Genomic DNA, 21,097 nt, shown 5'->3' with positions numbered 1-21,097 from the left:
TTTTTAGGTGTACACCTTCACGACATCAACTCACTATCATATATATATATATATATATATATATATATATATATATTTTTTTTTTTTCTTATGGGTTGCTGATCACAACTCATATATTTTTATATTTTATCTTTTACATTTTATATTTTTTATATATTTTATATTTTTATACAATATATATTTTTTGTCCACAAATTTTTTGATTTTTACACAAATTTTTTTATTTTTTAACACCAATTTTTACACTCAACTTTGGACACTCTACTATTTATTATTACTTATTATTTTTGGGACACTCACTTTGGACACTTTTTTTGGATATTTTTGTATGGGACTTAACTATTTGTATTTTGCATGGGACATTACTTCTTGGACATTGTATGGGACATTCCATTAGTTTGGTAACATATTCTAATTGTAATTTTATGTTAATAAAACAATTGTTAATTTTATATAATTTCTAGAATTGCATTCAATATCCTTATCTTTTAACCTTTTTTAACGTTTAACCTTTAACCTTTTTTAACGTTTAACATTTATATGTAATATAATTTATTTACTTTTATGTAATATATATTTCTAAGTCGTGGACACCATCTTTAGCAACACAACCCTCTTTTGGGGGTAGTGTAGCGCTGTATCTTGGCATTCTATTTAACATTTAAACTTTGGAGTCTGGTTGGGAGACTCCGCCTACATCAGATATTAGCTTGTATGGTATTATTGTGGCGCTGATAGACATACATTTGTTTAACCCCTTAATGACCGGACCATTTTTCAATTTTCTTACCCTTAATGACAATGGCTATTTTTACATTTCTGCTGTGTTTGTGTTTAGCTGTAATTTTCCTCTTACTCATTTACTGTACCCACACATATTATATACCGTTTTTCTCGCCATTAAATGGACTTTCTAAAGATACCATTATTTTCATCATATCTTATAATTTACTATAAAAATAAATATAAAATATGAGGAAAAAATGGAAAAAAACACACTTTTTCTAACTTTGACCCCCAAAATCTGTTACACATCTACAACCACCAAAAAACATCCATTCTAAAAAGTTTCTAAATTTTGTCCCGAGTTTAGAAATACCCAATGTCTGCATGTTCTTTGCTTTTTTTGCAAGTTATAGGGCAAAAAATACAAGTAGCACTTTGCTATTTCCAAACCACTTTTTTTCAAAATTAGCGCTAGTTACATTGGAACACTGATATCTGTCCGGAATCCCTGAATATCCCTTGACATGTATATATTTTTTTTTAGAAGACATCCCAAAGTATTGATCTAGGCCAGTTTTGGTATATTTCATGCCACCATTTCACCACCAAATGCGATCAAATTAAAGAAATTGTTGATTTTTTCACAATTTTTTTCACAAACTTTAGGTTTCTCGCTGAATTTATTTACAAACAACTTATGCAATTATGGCATAAATGGTTGTAAATACTTCTCTGGGATCCCCTTTGTTCAGAAATAGCAGACATATATGGCTTTGGCGTTGCTTTTTGGTAATTAGAAGGCCGCTAAATGCCGCTGCACACCACACGTGTATTATGCCCAGCAGTGAAGGGGTTAATTAGGGAGCTTGTAGGGAGCTTTTAGGTTTAATTTTAGCTTTAGTTTAGTGTAGTAGACAACCCCAAGTATTGATCTAGGCCCATTTTGGTATATTTCATGCCACCATTTCACCGCCAAATACGATCAAATAAAAAAAACTGTTAAATTTTTCACAATTTTAGGTTTCTCACTGAAATTATTTACAAACAGCTTGTGCAATTATGGCACAAATGGTTGTAAATGCTTCTCTAGGATCCCCTTTCTTCAGAAATAGCAGACATGTATAGCTTTGGCTTTGCTTTTTGGTAATAATAAGGCCGTTAAATGCTGCTGCGCACCACACTTGTAATATGCCCAGCAGTTAAGGGGTTAATTAGGTAGCTTGCAGGGTTAATTTTTAGCTTTAGTGTAGAGATCAGCCTCCCACCTGACACATCCCACCCCCTGATCCCCCCATGACCCCCCTCAAACAGCTCTCTTCCCTCCCCCACCTCACAATTGCCATCGCCATCTTAAGTACTGGCAGAAAGTCTGCCAGTACTGAAATAAAAAGCATTTATAATTTTTTTTTATTTTTTTTCATACAGTGTGCAGTGATGGATCCCCCTTACCCCACAACCTCCCTGATCCCCCCCATACATTTCCCTAACCATCCCCATCTACCTATTTGCCGCCATCTTGGGTACTGGCAGCTGTCTGCCAGTACCCAATTTGCCCCCAAAAATTGTTTTATTTTACTTTTTTATAATAAAAATGTGTTTTCTGTAGTGTAGCAGGCCCCCCCTGAACAATCTACATACCTCCCCCTCCCAGATCCCTTACTAAACAACTGAGACACCACTCGCCATTTTTGTACATGAATCCATGTTTTGCGTGCGCGCGCATGCGCGCGCACCTCCCCCGCCCCCCCCGCCGCCGCCCCCCCGCCGCCGCCGCCACAACCGAACACAAGGCTATATCCGATCCTGGTAAGACACATCGCAACAAGCTCCAGGAAGCTGCTCCCACCCACCAACGTAATCGAATGTTTTGCAATCAATAGCCGATGCAGAGAGGGCCACAGAGTGGCCCTTTCTGCATCGGTGGGTAAAATAGGGGATTGCAGTGATGCCTCAATATTGAGGCATCACTACAATCCCCTGGAAGCAGCTGGAAGCGATCATGATCGCTTCCAGCACTTCAAGCAACAGAGGACGTGCCAGGTACGTCAATTGTCGTTAAGGGGAGTTTTTTCTATGACGTACCTGGCACGTCCTCTGTCATTAAGGGGTTAAAGGGACATGAAACCCATTTTTTTTTCTTTCATGATTCAGATAGAGCAGCAATGTTAAGCAACTTTCTAATTTACTCCAATTATCAATTTGTCTTCGTTCTCTTGGTATCTTTATTTGAAAAAGCAGGAATATAAACTTAGGAGATGGATCATTTTTGGTTCAGCACCTGGCGCTTGGTTATTATTGACTAAATGCAGCCACCAATCAACAAGTGCTACCCAGGTTCTGAACCAAAAATGATCCTGCTCCTAAGTTTATATTCCTGCTTTTTCAAATAAAGATACCAAGAGAACGAAGACACATTGATAATAGGAGTAAATTAGAAAGTTGCTTGAAATTGCTGCTCTATCTGAATCATGAAAGAAAAAAATTTGGGTTTCATATCCCTTTAAAACACTGGTGTAATGTTAAATATTGCAGTAATTAAAACACACTTTTCTAAATGCATGATAAAAGAAAGATGGCATTATATGCTCAATAATGAAATACCTGGTGTAATGGAACTGTTGCTTACCAAGAACTTGAAGCCTGTATATCAGTTCTGCTGAGCCAGCAATGCTTGTAGCTACACATTTGTAAACACCTGCATCGAGGAGCTGGGCACCGTAGACCTGGACTATTTGTCCTCCATCTGATAGTGTAATATCACCTGTACTGGTTAGTGGTCGGTTATCTTTGAACCATGTAATCTCTGTATAACAAAAAAAAACATTGGCTATTGATATGTTCTATAATTTGTGATACAAATGATAATGGAAACCACATTTATTTTTAAATTGATCATTGATAAAAAATAAAGATAAAAAGGTAAGATAAAAGAAAGCCCCTAAACCAATTATTTTGATATATTATATTCCTGCTATTTCAAATGTAATTAGATAATAATTTAAAGAGCTCAATGAAGAGCAGAAGTAAATACATAAGATGGACAATATGTATATGGGTAAATTATTATTCAGAATCCTGTACAAATGGTGAAAGTCTTAAAAAATACAAAGTCTCCTTTGATTATAGAACATGGTTTTGTATTACCTGTTTGCTTTTTCTTTAGATTGCTGATTTAGCACCTATTACATGTTTCTCCAGAAATGGGCTTAGCAAATTATTCTACTATTCATTTTAAGCTACCAGCACCCTTCTAAACTAAAAGATTAAGGAATAAAAAAACATACAATACTTGAGCAGAGTGACCACTATCACCACACACATTGCAATATTTGATCACACGTACATTAATTTCACTTTGTTTTCTAAGTTATTCCAATCCATTAGAAGATACACAGTTTGAATTAGTAAACTGGCTTTAATCAGCAAATAACAGGAAAGTATCATTAATGCATGGAAAACAATAAACTATAAGAAAACACAATAATCAAAAATAAAATTGATAACAATAACCCTAAATTGCATGCGGCAATAATACTGTACTTAGCTACCTGGCTGAGGATTCCCAGATGATTTGCATTCAAGTATCACAGGACTACCGGCAATCACAGTTTCCTCAATTATGTCATCAGAGTTTTCTATCTTTGGTGGCACTATTAATTAAAAGTTTACCGGTTATTGTTTATTTAAAAACATTTTAAATGTGATAAATACACTCATACAATGTTGGATACTCTGCAGAATTTCAGCACTTTTCCTTTAAAAACTGTACAATGTAGTATACTTTTATTCATGTCATATATTTATGTCTAATCTGCAGACCTGGACTAAACAATATGACAAAATAAGATAATAACATATATTTTACTAAAATCTCTTTAGTGAATATATTGCAGCCCATCAGCTAAGTTGCAAACTCAGGAAATATCAGCAGTACAGAGAAAATGAGTTTTACATTTAATAATTTCACTCAGAGGCATAACACAGAAAAAAATGTGAATCAGATTACGTCTGCAAAAGGAGGTACCCTGTGCCCACAGTCTGTGAGATGGTCTGACCCCCTATTACTGTATATAGACATTAACCAACAGACATAAAACCCAGAATTTTTCTTTCATGATTCAGATAGAACATACAATTTTAAACAACTTTCCTATTTACAGTCAATTATCAATTCTGCTTCATTCTCCTTTTACCCTTTGTTGATGGAGCAGTAATGCACTACTGGGAACTAGCTGAGCACATTGGGTGAGCCAATGACAAGAGGAACACGTTTGCAGCCACCAATTAGCAGCTAGCTCCAAGTAGTGCAGTTCTGCTCCTGAGTCTACCTAGGCATGCTTTTCAACAAAGGATACCAAGAGGACAAAGCAAATTAGATAATAGAAGTAAATTGGAAAGTTGTATAAAATGACATGCTCTATCTGAATAGTGTAAGTTTAATTTTGACTTTGCTGTCCCTTAAATATACCCCCTTATACGTTACCATGAACATTTAGCCATATAGTTTGCTTGGCTTCACCAGCTGCATTAGTTGCTACACAGGTGAACTTCCCAGCATCCTCCAACAGAGTTTTCTTGAATTGTAGCACACGGCCAAAAGATTCCATCTTTAAAAACAAAACAACGAGGGAAATTAGCGCAACTAAGGATACTGAGCTCCCTTTTTAAAAAGATCTAGAGAGAAAAGATTCCATCTGTAGAAATGAAGTAGAGGGAATAAACGTTCTGTATTGCTCCACTAACAAATACATAAAAGGGGCATGAAGGCCAAAATGTTATCTCATGATTCAGATCAAGCATTCAGTTGTACACAGCCTTCCAGTTTACTTCTAGTATCACATTTGCTTTGTTCTCTTGGCATCCTTTCTTGAAAGAGTAACAATGCACTACTAAGTGCTAGCTGAACACAGGGAAGCCAATGATAAGAGGCATATTCATGCAACCATCAATCAGCAGCTAGCTCCCAGTTGTGCATTGCTGCTATTAGGCTACCTAAGTATGCTTTTCAATAAATGATACCAAGAGAACAAAGCAAAGTAGATAATAGAAGTAAATTGGAAAGTTGTATAAAAAATCATGAAAGTTTAATTTTGATTCAAACCCAAACCTCTGCTTCAAGCGTACCGCTTACAATCCTCTCAATACCAGAACTGAACAATGTGAGGGGAAAACTACAATTTCCAAGCTGCTGCGGGGTACGACCGGAACGGATGAGTCCTCCGTAAATCCAAAAACAGAAACAAACGGCCTGCACTCAAAAAGCACTTAAAATGAAAGTCCTTTATTGGAACAACACGGGTGCATGACACAGATAATCACTTGATGCGTTTCGTGCCAGGCACTTAGTCACAGGTACCTATGACTAAGTGCACTGTGTAGGCACGAAACGCGTCCGATGATTATCTGTGTCATGCACCCGTGTTGTTCCAATAAAGGATTTTCATTGTAAGTGCTTTTTGAGTGTGGGTCATTTGTTTCTGTTTAAAGTTAAATTCTGACTTTGCTTTCCCTATAAAACAAAGTTTCCTCATATGTAACCCTAGTATAGTGATAGATTTTGCTAAACTTGTTTTGAAGGAATCTACCATCAAACCGATGTCATTTTCTGTGAGTGAATGAACAGGATAAAATAACAACACAATTTCAAACTTGTAATGATTATTTCCAAAAGAACCAATAAAGTAAACAAGGCTGCCATTTGCAGTTCACAAGTGAGCAAAATCCCAGTGTTAAAATTTTTTGCCAAACTTCCATAGCAACCAGGTGCAACAAATTGAGATACCATTTACCCAATATGGGAACCAATTGTAATCCTATTGTTAGTGCACTTACTTTGACATTCCCTTTGGCCACATTGAATGGATGTCCATCTTTTAGCCACGTGATGTGGGGGCTGGGTATTCCGCTAGCCACGCACTGCACAGTTATCGGCTTGTTCAAAAGCACAGAAACCTGAGTTGGACCAGATCTGATTGTGGGACGGACTACAAAAATAATAAAAAACATTAAAATAATCTTAATTGCAGATGACAGTCAAAATAAAAAATCTGACAAAACTTTAAACTTTTATTTTGCAGACTGGACTAGATTCTTTACACTTAAAAAAAACAGTAACAAATGAGAGACTCACACAAGGGATAAGTAGCTTTGTTTATATCTCTGTTGTGAAAAGTGAATTCATGTTGCTACCAGATCTCACTAGGGGCCGATTCTATATTGATCTCTGGGCTTGTGACATTCTGTAAGAATTGTCACCAGTACTATAAAGACTCTCATGCAATTCTCTACAGGACATTTTTACCTTGAGGACGGAGGTGTTCCCTGCTTTTAAGTATATAAAGGTGATTAAAGATTACAAAAGGGTTCACAAACAAATCGTTATTCAAAAATCATATAAAATAAATAAATGAAATATTGAAATAAGCAGTAAAAATGATATTGAAATTTCCAACAACAAATAACAAATGTCTTCCTAATAATAAACATATTTACAACTGGATTTCTCATGAAGTGCTAGTAGATAAAGGTACTGTTTTATAATAATAAAAAAAAGCTATGTCATTTGTTTGCTTTCCGTGTGAATGAGGTTGTAACAAAGTCATCACTGCTCTTATTATGAATAGCTGTTTTGTTTGCAGAGGGTGACATTTCCTTTCACCCAGACACAAGGGGCTATCTATTATTTTAAAAGGGATATGAACCCCACATTTTTAATTTAATGATTCATGCAATTTTAGACAACTTTCCCATTTACATCTATTATCTCAGTTGCTTTGTTCTCTTGCTAACCTTTCTTGAAAAGAATATGTAGGTATGCTCAGGAACAAACACTAATGGGAGCTAGCTGTTGATTGGTGGCGACATATGTATGCCTCTTCTCATTGGCTCACAAAATGTGATCAGCTAGCTCCCAGTAGTGCATTGCTGCTCCTTCATTAAATGATACCAAGTGAACAAAGCAAAATGTACAAACAAAAGTAATTTGTAAAGTTGTATAAAGACATTTTTTTGTTTCATGTCCCTTTAAGTTTATTAGGATAGAGCAGAAAGTTAAAACATCTTTATACTGACTCCTAGATATAACTAAAAGTGATCTAATCTTCTCCAACCTATTTTATAGAGAGGTCAAATCTAATGTGTCGGAATTCTGTTGATAACATTATTCTCGTACTATCCTACATCTCTGGACCACTTATGGTTTTATAACAATATGTAAGAGTTAAGTAGTGGTGCTGTTGTTCAATGCCCCCACCATGTTCAAGAGTTTATAACTATATATATATACATATCAGTGATTGGCTGACAGCTGTCACATGAGACGGTGGACAGGGAAATAAAAGGAAACTTAGAAATTGGGAAAAATATTTTGCCCAATTAAAATTCAAAGTAAATATTATTGCATTGTCTTTTATGATGTATTTGTTGTTTATTCAGTTCTACTGCATTTAAAGGAACACTAAAGTCAAAATTAAACTTTCATGATTCATATGGGCATGCAGTTTACATTTAAACAGTGTATTTGCTTTGTGCTCTTGGTATTCTTTGTTGAAAGCTAATGATAAACACTTAACCTGCAATATTGATGTCATGGAATATTCAAAGCTGTTTCATTTAGACATCTTTTTCCTATTCTGACGGCCATATCTTATAATTGCCTTTATTGTGAATCTTACAGTATGGAGATGATTTCATTTACCTATACAGGTAGCCCTCAGTTTACGCCGGGGTTAGGTTCCAGAAGGAATGGTTGTAAATTGAAACCGTTGTAAATTGAAACCCAGTTTATAATGTAAGTCATTGGGAAGTGAGGGAGATAGGTTCCAGGCCCCTCTCAAAATTGTCATAAGAAACACTTAATATATTATTTTTAAAGCTTTGAAATTAAGACTTTAAATGCTTATCAGCATTATAAATCTAATAAAATAATCACACAACACAGACTTCACTTGCATTTTTCTGCAAACAGTTCTTTCTATGCATTCCGATCTGGACTGACTTATAGACAGGAAGATCTTGTTCCTTTGAAATCTGCTCGATAGCTCAGGTCTGGTTAAACTGATTAATTTCAGCTTGCTTGGCTTTGCTGCAACACAAGCGGACAGCTCCACCTACTGGCTATTTTAATAAATGCACTGCTTCTCAATGCTTTTCAATAGCAGTCACAGGACTGGAAAAAAGGTTGTTATTCTGAAACGGTGTAAATTGAACGAGGGTCACCTGTAAAGAGGATTTATCCCTTAAACTGCGCTCTGGGGTAAACAATGTCACACAAGTAGACAGGCTGTTAGCAGAAGAGATCAAGCACCAGTTATCATAAAAATACATACACCGCTTTATAGCGTACCATGTACAGTGACATTGAATTTCTTTCTGACGGTCCCTGCTTCATTTTTTAATACGCACTGGTAGCTTCCGCTGTCAGATGATTGGACACTAGGAATAACAAGCTTTTGCCCGTCAGACTCAATCCTGAGGCCACCGCTGGTTACAATTGGAATTCCATTCTTTAGCCACCTGAAGAAGGGTAGATAGATAGATAAATAATTAGATAATGATAGATAGATAAAGTGTAAATAAAATATAAAACTATAGCGCTGCGGAATCTGTTGGCGCTCTACAAATAACCGATAATAATAATAACTTAAAGAGGCAGGAGCTATTGATGCTCATATACAGCTAATGTTTGTTTTTACACAAGCATAAGACGTAGGAAGATGAAGTCTCCAGTTAATTTACAATATGATTGTGATCTATACTTTACATTGTTGTAAAACCATACAGCCAAGGCTGGGGAACTTACTGGACAGCTGGAGGTGGCGTTCCTTTGGCGTAACATTCTAGCTCTACAGGGCTTTGCTCTATTACTGTAAAGTCACCAGGATCATCGGCACCTTCTATAGAAGGGGGAACTGGAACAAAACACACAAGGTTAGAGTTCCCCTTTAAAAATAATAAAATATTTATATTCATGATTCTTTACAAGGAAAAACTTTGCAAATTGGAAATATTATTAATTAAATTAGTTGAACTAATCACAACCCCAATGATCTTTTTACTGGGTTTTTTTTTTAGAATTTATATTGCCTTTAACCCCTTAAGGACCAGCGACGTACCCTGTATGTCACTGGCCTTTTTTTGGGACTTGATTGTTTTATAGCGCAATCTTGCCACCAGCGTTGAGACTGCTCTATTCCACAAAGCCTGCTGGAGGGAGTCCATTAATAGCGTGTTCTTGCTAGACTTGTGCTATTATGTCCTGAAAAAACCCTTAACGACCGGTGACATACAGGGTACATTGTGGTCATTAAGGGGTTAAATTTTCCTCATATGTCCATTGAAACCATCAGCACTTCACATAACATTTATAGGAATCAGAAAGAAAAAGGAGCTCACGTGTCTTATAAGGTTATTGCCATCAATAGTCTAAATTACAAGTGGCACGCTATTGTTAGGGCAGGTTACGATAACCAATATTACAAAGAAATATAGATATTGACGGCAGATAAGAGCCATAGGCCCAGCAAGTCTGCCCGATATTACCTAACAGTATAAACGTATCTAGTTCATAGGATAGCTTTATACTTGTCCCAGGCATGAGTTATTATGTAGGATAGCCTTATGTTTGTCTCAGGCATTAGTTATTATGTAGGATAGCCTTATGCTTGTCCCAAGCATTAGTTATTATGTAGGATAGCCTTATGCTTGTCCCAGGCATTAGTTAGTATGTAGGATAGCCTTATGCTTGTCCCAAGCATTAGTTATTATGTAGGGTAGCCTTATGCTTATCCCAGGCATTAGTTAGTATGTAGGATAGCCTTATGCTTATCCCAGGCATTAGTTAGTATGAAGGATAGCCTTATGCTTGTCCCAGGCATTAGTTAGTATGTAGGATAGCCTTATGCTTATCCCAGGCATTAATTAGTACGTAGGATAGCCTTATGCTTATCCCAGGCATTAGTTAGTATGTAGGATAGCCTTATGCTTATCCCAGGCATTAGTTAGTATGAAGGATAGCCTTATGCTTGTCCCAGGCATTAGTTATTATGTAGGATAGCCTTATGCTTGTTCCAGGCATTAGTTATTATGTAGGACAGCCTTATGCTTGTCCCAGGCATTAGTTATTATGTAAGATAGCCTTATGCTCGTCCCAGGCATTAGTTAGTACGTAGGATAGCCTTATGCTCGTCCCAGGCATTAGTTAGTACGTAGGATAGCCGTATGCTTGTCCCTGGCATTAGTTAGTACGTAGGATAGCCGTATGCTTGTCCCTGGCATTAGTTAGTACGTAGGATAGCCTTATGCTTGTCCCAGGCATTAGTTATTATGTAGGATAGCCTTATGCTTGTCCCAGGCATTAGTTATTATGTAGGATAGCCATATGCTTGTCCCAGGCATTAGTTATTATGTAGGATAGCCTTATGCTTGTCCCAGGCATTAGTTATTATGTAGGATAGCCATATGCTTGTCCCAGACATTAGTTATTATGTAGGATAGCCATATTCTTGTCCCAGACATTAGTTATTATGTAGGATAGCCTTATGCTTGTCCCTGGCATTAGTTAGTACGTAGGATAGCCTTATGCTTGTCCCAGACATTAGTTATTATGTAGGATAGCCGTATGCTTGTCCCTGGCATTAGTTAGTACGTAGGATAGCCTTATGCTTGTCCCAGGCATTAGTTATTATGTAGGATAGCCTTATGCTTGTCCCAGGCATTAGTTATTATGTAGGATAGCCATATGCTTGTCCCAGACATTAGTTATTATGCAGGATAGCCTTATGCTTGTCCCAGGCATTAGTTATTATGTAGGATAGCCTTATGCTTGTCCCAGACATTAGTTATTATGTAGGATAGCCTTATGCTTGTCCCAGACATTAGTTATTATGTAGGATAGCCTTATGCTTGTCCCAGGCATTAGTTATTATGTAGGATAGCCTTATGCTTGTCCCAGGCATTAGTTATTATGTAGGATAGCCTTATGCTTGTCCCAGGCATTAGTTATTATGTAGGATAGCCTTATGCTTGTCCCAGGCATTAGTTATTATGTAGGATAGCCTTATGCTTGTCCCAGGCATTAGTTATTATGTAGGATAGCCTTATGCTTGTCCCAGGCATTAGTTATTATGTAGGATAGCCTTATGCTTGTCCCAGGCATTAGTTATTATGTAGGATAGCCTTATGCTTGTCCCAGACATTAGTTATTATGTAGGATAGCCTTATGCTTGTCCCAGGCATTAGTTATTATGTAGGATAGCCTTATGCTTGTCCCAGGCATTAGTTATTATGTAGGATAGCCTTATGCTTGTCCCAGACATTAGTTATTATGTAGGATAGCCTTATGCTTGTCCCAGGCATTAGTTAGTATGTAGGATAGCCTTATGCTTGTCCCAGACATTAGTTATTATGTAGGATAGCCTTATGCTTATCCCAGACATTAGTTATTATGTAGGATAGCCTTATGCTTGTCCCAGGCATTTTTAAAGTCCCCCACAGTGTTTGTCATTACTACCTCTTGAGGAAGTTTATTTCATAAATCAATCACTCTTTCTGTACAGAAGCTTCCTCACAACAACGACTGCAGGCATTTTACAAGTTAAAAGTAAATGTGTTCGCTTGAGTGTAAACTAAATTAGCGTGCTTCGGGTTTACGTGGGTGAAGACATTGAGCTTCATTTATGAAGCAGCGGTGGAAACTTCTGAGTCCCATCGTTTCAGGTTCACCTGAAACGGAAGTTAAGAAGCAGCGGTAATAGGTGGGGGAATGACATCATCCCTATGCAATACGATCGGGATGACTGACAGCCCTTGCTAGCGGCTGATTGACCGCCACTGAGCAGGGGGCGGCATTGCACAAGCAGTTCACCAGAAATACTTGTGGAATGTTAAATGCCGACAGCATATGCTGTCGGCATTTAGCGATGTCGAGCAGACATGATTCGCTCTAGCAAAATCATATCCGCTCGGCAGTTAATAAATCTACCCCCTAGTGTAAAGTTTAAGGGTTAAAAATAATGTGCACCAAACACAACTTAAATACAATAAAATAAAGAGTTACACTCATTTATACACTATCTGATAAAATGTATTTTATAAAATGTTTTAATGTGTAAATATTTTACATTCCAATGTAGTAGAAAAAGTTTTTGTATTTTTAAAAATAGATATTTCTTTATATATCTGAATATATCTATACCTGTATATTATCAAATAGATAGGTATAGATATATATTTTACAAAAAATGATATATATAAATATTTATTTAAAAATAAAAAGAACATTTTTTTCCATGTGAAGAACATTGAAATGTAAAATATTCATAACTTACTTCGGTTTTAACACTATAGGTCTTATGCGGCGTGTGGTTAGTTAGCGCACAAGCGATACGTGTTAGGTATAGCGCAGTGAACCCAAAGTTTTTCTTTCGTGATTTAGATAGAGCATGCACTTTTATGCAACTTTCTAATTTACTCCTATTATCATTTTTTCTTTGTTCTATTGCTATCTTTATTTGAAAAAGAAGACATCTAAGCTGTTTTTTTGGGGGTTCAGTACTCTGGACAGCACTTTTTTATTGGTGAATGAATTTATTCACCAATCAGCAAGAACAACCCAGGTTGTTCACCAAAAATGGTCCGGCATCTAAACTTACATTCTTGCATTTCAAATAAAGATACCAAGAGAATGAAGAAAATTTGATAATATGAGTAAATTTGAAAGTTACTTAAAATTGCTGCTCTATCTGAATCACGAAAGAAAAAATTTGGGTTCAGTGTCCCTTTAAAGAGACACTAAATTAAAAAAAAAAATCATGATTCAGAGCATGTAATTTAAAAATAAAACTTTCCAAATTACATCCATTATCAAATTGTACACAGTCTTTTTATACGCACACTTACCTAGGTACCAGCTCCTACTGAGCATGTGCAAGAGTTCACAGTGAATACACATATGAGTCTGTGATTGGATAATAACAGTCACATGATACAGAGGGCAGAAAATGAAAGCAAGTTTTTACATTTGTCAGAAAAACAAATGTATTGCTCATTTGAAATTTAGAACAAGTGCTATTGCATTGTCTTGCTATTATGCACTTATTGATTATACAATTCTACAGAATATAATGGTCTTTTAAGAGTCTCAATCAGACACAATACACAGGTGCTTATACTACATCCGCTTCTCCTCCACACCCAGGCTTTGTTGAGCCATAAATGACATCACCAATTACATCATAAAGACATCACTAATCACCAGATGAGCACTGACTAAAATTCACTGCCCTAATAGCCCTGCATATAACCATGTACCAACATAACATCTCATCATTGCATTCATTAAACGTCAGCATGCACTAACACTACGCGTTTGATAATAAACATAAATTCATTATCCAGAAATACCACTGCCCAAAAACACAAACCAACACTACAGCTTGTTATCTTGTATCAACCTAAATATACAAATACTAGATTTTATTATAAAACATTGTATTATTGTTGTGCTATCCACAGTTGCTTTATGTTATAATAACCAGACAATGAACATTAAGAAATTATTACTTTTTTTCTGTGCCAAATAAACCAGGCTTGTTGAGGCTTTCCCTTGTCTACCACGTTACCTCTACCATCCAATAAGAAATGAATCCCTATGTGTATAATATAAACATCTTTTATGTATCTTTTTTCAAGGAAGAGTTTGTCTTTGATAACTTTACTTGCTGTCTTTTTATTTGCATGAAATGTCCCCCTACTATGTGTAATGGAATTTAATCTTTTTGTTGGACTCGTTCACTGTTTAATCTACTTATGTAAACGTTTTGAACATTTTAAAACATAAATAAAATACTTTCTATAATGAAATGGAACACAGTGGTAATGTAGCGAGTACTTGGCACTGCTTTCAGTTACCTAAAACCATAACTTGATATCTGACTTCAGTTTCTCCTGCACTGTTAGTAGCAATACACGTGTACTGTCCACGGTCCATTTCCACTGTGTTCTTCAACTCTAATTTTCTTCCATTATACAGAAATTGGATGTTTTCCTTGACCTCCAAAGGCACCCCATCCTTCAGCCACGTTATTAAAGGCAACGGGTATCCAGTAGCTTCACAGTCCAAGCTCAATGATTTACCAATAATTGTCTTCTTAATCTGTTGTTTGCTGAAATCTCCAACAATTTTAGCTGGAACTACAAAAATGATATATATGTGGCAAAGTTTATTTAGAAAGCAAATGTAATATTTTTGTGAATCGTTACTTATAGTTAATTAAATTACAGTTAGATTGTTTTAGCTACCAACATCTTCACTAAACACACGAAAACAATTTAAAGGGACTGTAAAGTCAAAATTACACTTTCATTATTCAGAAAGAACATGCAATTTTTAAAAATGCGCACAATCTTTTTAAATGCGCAGTTTCTGTTTTGTGATTGGCTGTCACATGCTAAAGGGGAGGGGAAATGGAATTAAAGGGACATGAAACCCCAAATTTTCTTTCATGATTCAGATAGAACGTGAAAATGTAAACAACTTTCCAATTTACTTCTATTATCTCATTTTCTTTTTTCTTATTGGTATCTATTGTTGAAAAAAAGGGAGGTAACCTCAGGAGCGTGCACGTGTCTGGAACCCTATATGGCAGCAGTTTGCTAGAATGTAATCCATATGCAAGAGCACTAGATGGCAGCAGTTTGCTAGAATGTAATCCATATGCAAGAGCACTAGATGGCAGCAGTTTGCTAGAATGTAATCCATATGCAAGAGCACTAGATGGCAACAGTTTGCTAGAATGTAATCCATATGCAAGAGCACTAGATGGCAGCAGTTTGCTAGAATGTTATCCATATGCAAGAGCACTAGATGGCAGCAGTTTGCTAGAATGTAATCCATATGCAAGAGCACTAGATGGCAGCAATTTGCTAGAATGTAATCCATATGCAAGAGCACTAGATGGCAACAGTTTGCTAGAATGTAATCCATATGCAAGAGCACTAGATGGCAACAGTTTGCTAGAATGTAATCCATATGCAAGAGCACTAGATGGCAACACTTTGCTAGAATGTTATCCATATGCAAGAGCACTAGATGGCAACAGTTTGCTAGAATGTTATCCATATGCAAGAGCACTAGATGGCAGCAGTTTGCTAGAATGTAATCCATATGCAAGAGCACTAGATGGCAGCAGTTTGCTAGAATGTAATCCATATGCAAGAGCACTAGATGGCAGCAATTTGCTAGAATGTAATCCATATGCAAGAGCACTAGATGGCAGCACTATTTTCTGCCATTTAGTGCTCCAGGTGCGGAAGCAAAGCAAATTTTATAATAGAAGAAAACTGGAAACTTTTTAAAATTTCTACGCTCTGTCTGAATCACATAAGAAAATGTTTGGGGGGGGGGTATTCTGCCAGAAAAAAAAATTCAAAGTAAGATTGCATTGTCTTTTTATTATGAACATGTGCTATAATCTTATTAGAGTCATCCTTACATGCAATGTGTGCAGTGTTTAATTTTATAATTTACATATAAACTTAAAGGGACAGTCTAGTCCAAAAAAGCCTTTCATGTTTCAAATAGGGCATGTCATTTTAAACAACTTTCCAATTTACTTTTATCACCAATTTTGCTTTGTTCTCTTGGTGTTCTTAGTTGAAAGCTAAACCTAGGAGGTTCATATTCTAATTTATTAGACCTTGAAGGCCGCCTCTAATCTAAATGCATTTTGACAGTTTTTCACCCCTAGAGGGCATTAGTTCATGTGTTTTATATATAACATCAAGCTCATGCACATGAAGTTACCTAGGAGTGAGCACTGATTGGCTAAAATGCAAGTCTGTCAAAACAACTGAAATAAGGAGGCAGTCTGTAGAAGCTTAGATACAAGATAATCGCACAGGTAAAAGTGTATTATTATAACTGTGTTGGTTGTGCAAAACTGGGGAATGGGTAACAAAGGGATTATCTATCTTTTTAAACAACAAAAATTCTGGTGTTGACTGTCCCTTTATCTGTGCTGTAATATGTTTGTTCTTTAGTATGCCCTGCTCACTCTTTTTCTTAGGTATGTCCCATAAAAACAAAGCTCATCACACCTTCCCTTTAAATAAATCATTTCGTTTCTATTCTATAGTAAGCAATATAAAGTAGCACTGATATTCTGCCCTAATGGTGGCGAGAGATGAAGACAGGGTTGTCCCATCGCTGCAGACAATGAACTATTTATGTCTCTTATTGGAAAGGCCTCTTTTTACCGGGAATTTGATCAAAGATATTGTACATATGAGTGCTTTTTGTGACACAGAAAATGTCACTATACCCCTCCTTTTCTTAAAGAACCACTCAATGAAGTAGAATTGCATAATTATCAAGTGCATAATAAAAAGACAATGATTTAACGCCTTCAAATAAGCAGTAGATTGTTTTCTGATAAATTAATTTTTTCCTCTATTTTCCGGCTCCCTGTATCATGTGACAGACATCAGCCAATCACAGAATAGTATACGTATACCCTGTGAGTTTGTGCACATGCTCAGTAGGATCTTGTTCCCCAGAAAGTGTGTATATAACAAGACTTGGCAAAAATTGATAATGGTAGTAAATTGGAAAGTGTCTTAAAACTGCTGCTCTATCAGAATCATAAAAGTTTATTTTGACTTGAGTGTCCCTTTAAGTTTCTAATGATGTACTCTACTCAACTAGACATCTGCTATATTCTTATTACAATTCTGCTACAAATGAAATAAAATATTGATCCAAATGTTAACCATGACTCCATGTGGTTAATTTATCAAGCTCGAAGTTATGAAGCAGCTGCTCTATAACCTGTCCGCCTGCCCTGCGGCAGCGGACAGAAATCAACCCGATCGGATGCAATCGGGTTGATTGACACCCCCTGCTAGCGGCCGATTGGCCGCAAATCTGCAGGAGGTGGTATTGCACCAGCAGTTCACAAGAATGTATAGCTGTTTATCAACAATTTCGACCAATCTCACAGGTCGCAGGAGTGATGAAACACAGACCCTCTGACTGACTCTTTATTTACAGGTAATATGTACAATTTAGGTTGGTCAAGATTAAAAAATATTTAAATGGAAAAACTTATCAAAGATATAAACCAAAGCTCCATACCATGAATGTCCACAAGATAGGTCTTCTCAGAGGATCCAGCAAGGTTGGCTGCATAGCATATGTATGTACCCGAATCTGTGATCTGAGATTGTGGTATCCGGAGATAATTTCCTTTCTCTACATAGATAAATTGTGTGCTAGGAACGATAGCTTGGCCATCTTTGTACCAGGATATTGTAGGTTTAGGGATACCGCGGACTTCACATTCCAGGTTAATTTCACTGTCTACAATAAACGTCAGTTCAGCTGTGCGGTTTCCATCTTTAATGGTGGGTGGAACTACAAAACACAAAGTAGTTTATTTACATGCAGGCATATTTATTTATTGTTAGTGTAAAGATGAGCTAATTCTACATCCAAACCACTTAAGCAATCAATGTAAGTTGACTAAAAGTGTCACAATTAAAATGAATCTCTTTATATACAAAAAAAGGTTACTTTTTTCTAATTTAGGCATGACGAGGCATAAAATCAGAAATAACATTATAAAGCAGTATTCAAGCTGTCATGGCTCGATGATCCGCTCCGCTACGACTTTCTGAAGTCTTTGCTGTAGCGTCATGTTGCCTAGCAACGTGAAGCGCATTCATGGCCGTCCCTATATCCACCGGCGTTTTGCAGATTCGGGGCCTGTTTGTTGGACTTTGTTCCATTGCTGGCTCCTTCTTTTGCTGTTTTGTGAGTACTTACCTTGTTACCGGACCTTTGCCTGCCTGACTCTGCCTCTGCTTAACCCCTAATCTGTCTGAAAGTTACTGGACCTTTGCCTGCCTGACTCTGCCTCTACTTAACCCCAAATCTGCCAGAAAGTTAGCAAACCTTTGCCTGCCTGAATCAGTCTCTTACCTGCCAGACCAGTTGAGTGAGTACCTGTTACTTTGTTTTATCCTACTGTGGTTCCTTGTTATCTGTCACACTTGTGGGTCATGTCCTGGATTTTACTCAGTGTGCTAGTGTTTGTGTTTTAATTCATACTAGCCTTTGGGTCGATTCTGGATTGATATCAATATCCCTGACATTACAAACAGGCCATAAATATGGATCCCGCTGAGTTAGCCAGGGCTGTGACCCACCAGGGACAGTTACTTGGTTCCCATGCTGCACATCTGCTGTCATTGGACTCTAAATTGGATCAGATAGCTGCACTTCTTCAAACTATAGCAGCCCCTGTTCAGCCAGGCCCTTTCTTATCTCCCTAATGAAAGGGAAGGTTTGGCATGGGTATCATCCCTGCTTGAAAAGACTGATCCTCTGCTCAGTGATGTGGACTCTTTTATATCTACCTTTTCTTCCGTGTTTGATAAACCAGGTAGGTCTGCTGACGCTAAGGCTGGCTTATTGGATCTACATCAAGGTAATCTTTCAGTTGCCCAATATGCTATTGAATTCCGTACTTTAGCTGCTGAAACTACCTGGAATCAAGAAGCCTTATGAGCAGCAGTTTGCAAGGGTTAGTCTGAACAGATGAAAGATGAACTAGTCTTCAGAATCTTTAGAAGATCTTATCAACTTAGGCATCAGGCTTGATGCGCGGTTTTTTGAACATCAGCAGGAAAAGGATTGTGGCCGGAGGCCTTTGATTAGACCATCCTTTCATTTACCTCCCCGATTTTCTAATCCTGTCCCTCTGAATCCATCTTCCTCTGATTCTGTGGAACCTATGGAGATGGGAGCTATAAAATGAACTGAGACTGAATGCTTGAGAAGACGCATTTTGGGTCTTTGCTTGTATTGTGGCTTGAAGGGTCATTTGCTTAAAGACTGTCTGACCAGACCAGTAAAAGCCAGGGCTTAACTCTTGATCGAGGGGCAGGGTTAAGCAACACCATTTATTCCACCCTCAATCCCAAACTTTTTGTTACTGTGACTCTTCTCTTCAATCAACATAAGTTCCATACTCAAGCCCTTATTGATTCAGTTGCTGCAGGTGTATTCATTGATTCTTCTTTTGCCTCTTCAAATTCCACTCTGGTCTAAGGATCACATTATTAGAGTTTCCACTGTCAGTGGTCAACCTTTGGGCTCTGGTGTTATTCAGTTTGCCACTGTTCCTCTGCTCATGTCTGTGGGAGTACTTCACCATTTGTTTTGACGGCATTATCTCTCCACAGTTTCCTTTAATCCTGGCCTCCCCTGGTTACAGATCCACAATCCTGTATTCTCCTGGTCTCAGGGCAAACTTACTTCCTGGGGAGCTACCTGTTTCAGTCACTATTTACACACTATTTCCAAACCTTCACTTACCTCTACTGCCATGTCTGATGACCCTCCTCACCAGTCAGATCCCTGTCTTCTGAACGTTCCCGGAATTACGCTATCCACTATAGCTATGATAAATGTGCCGGATAATCTACCTACCCAATCATTCTTCTGGAGCTCTTCTTCCTAGAGGTAGGACATACCCTTTGTCCCGTCAAGAAACTATCGCTATGGATGAATATATCAAGAATAATTTAGCTAGAGGGTTCATTCATCCCTCCTCATCACCTGTTAGAGCTGTTTTTTTCTTTGTGAAAAAGAAAGATGGGGGTCTTTGACCTTGTATTGATTATTGTGCCTTAAATCAAATAACTGTCAAAAACAGTTATCCTCTACCACTCATTCCTGAACTTTTCACTATCTTCAAGGAGCCACAATCTTCTCTAAGCTTGATCTTCGAGGTGCTTATAACCTCATAAGAGTTTGCAAAGGGGATGAATGAAAAAACAAATTTAATACCAGATTTGGTTACTACGAATACTGGGTTATTCCTTTTGCGCTCTGTATTCATCTTACAAGCCATCTTTCAACATTTCATTAATGAAGTCTTCAGAGATTACTTGAATCAGTTCGTGATTATTTATCTCGACGATATACTTATATTCTCAAAAACCATGCAAGATCATCTCCTTCATGTCAAATCGGTTCTTCAAAGACTCAGAGAAAAAACGTCTTTTTGCAAAATTAGAAAAATGTTCCTTCGATCAAGAGTCCATCCCCTTCCTTGGCTATATTATATCCCACACTGGATTTGAAATGGATCCTGGCAAATTGTTCGCTATTCTGGACTGGCCCAGACCTACTTCCCTAAAGCCTTTCAGAGGTTCCTTGACTTTGCTAATTATATCTCTGCTCCTCTCACTGCATTAACTAAAAAGGGACAAAATTGTAATGATTGGCCTGATCAGGCTCTGGAGGCCTTTGAAATCCTCAAGGTTGCCTTTTCTTCAGCACCTATACTATGTCATCCAAAACCTAATC

At 37.2% G+C, this 21,097-nt stretch overlaps 1 protein-coding gene across 1 annotated transcript in view; it reads right to left on the bottom strand.

The window, feature by feature from the left end:
• Window positions 1–21,097, bottom strand: part of HMCN1 (hemicentin 1) — a 297,578-nt gene that overhangs the window by 139,952 nt on the left and 136,529 nt on the right. The window contains exons 31-38 of the mRNA XM_053693857.1: window positions 17,858–18,136; window positions 14,635–14,916; window positions 9,527–9,635; window positions 9,071–9,240; window positions 6,559–6,710; window positions 5,210–5,333; window positions 4,275–4,376; window positions 3,353–3,529 (exon numbers count right to left, since the gene is read on the bottom strand). Coding sequence (XP_053549832.1) covers window positions 3,353–3,529; window positions 4,275–4,376; window positions 5,210–5,333; window positions 6,559–6,710; window positions 9,071–9,240; window positions 9,527–9,635; window positions 14,635–14,916; window positions 17,858–18,136 — 1,395 coding nt within the window. The remainder of the gene's footprint in view (window positions 1–3,352; window positions 3,530–4,274; window positions 4,377–5,209; window positions 5,334–6,558; window positions 6,711–9,070; window positions 9,241–9,526; window positions 9,636–14,634; window positions 14,917–17,857; window positions 18,137–21,097) is intronic.

This window comes from Bombina bombina, chromosome 10 (assembly GCF_027579735.1).
Source record: "Bombina bombina isolate aBomBom1 chromosome 10, aBomBom1.pri, whole genome shotgun sequence".
NCBI lineage: Eukaryota > Metazoa > Chordata > Amphibia > Anura > Bombinatoridae > Bombina > Bombina bombina.
The sequence above is the reverse complement of the archived record's forward strand: the minus strand, read 5'-3'. Positions and strand labels throughout refer to the sequence as shown.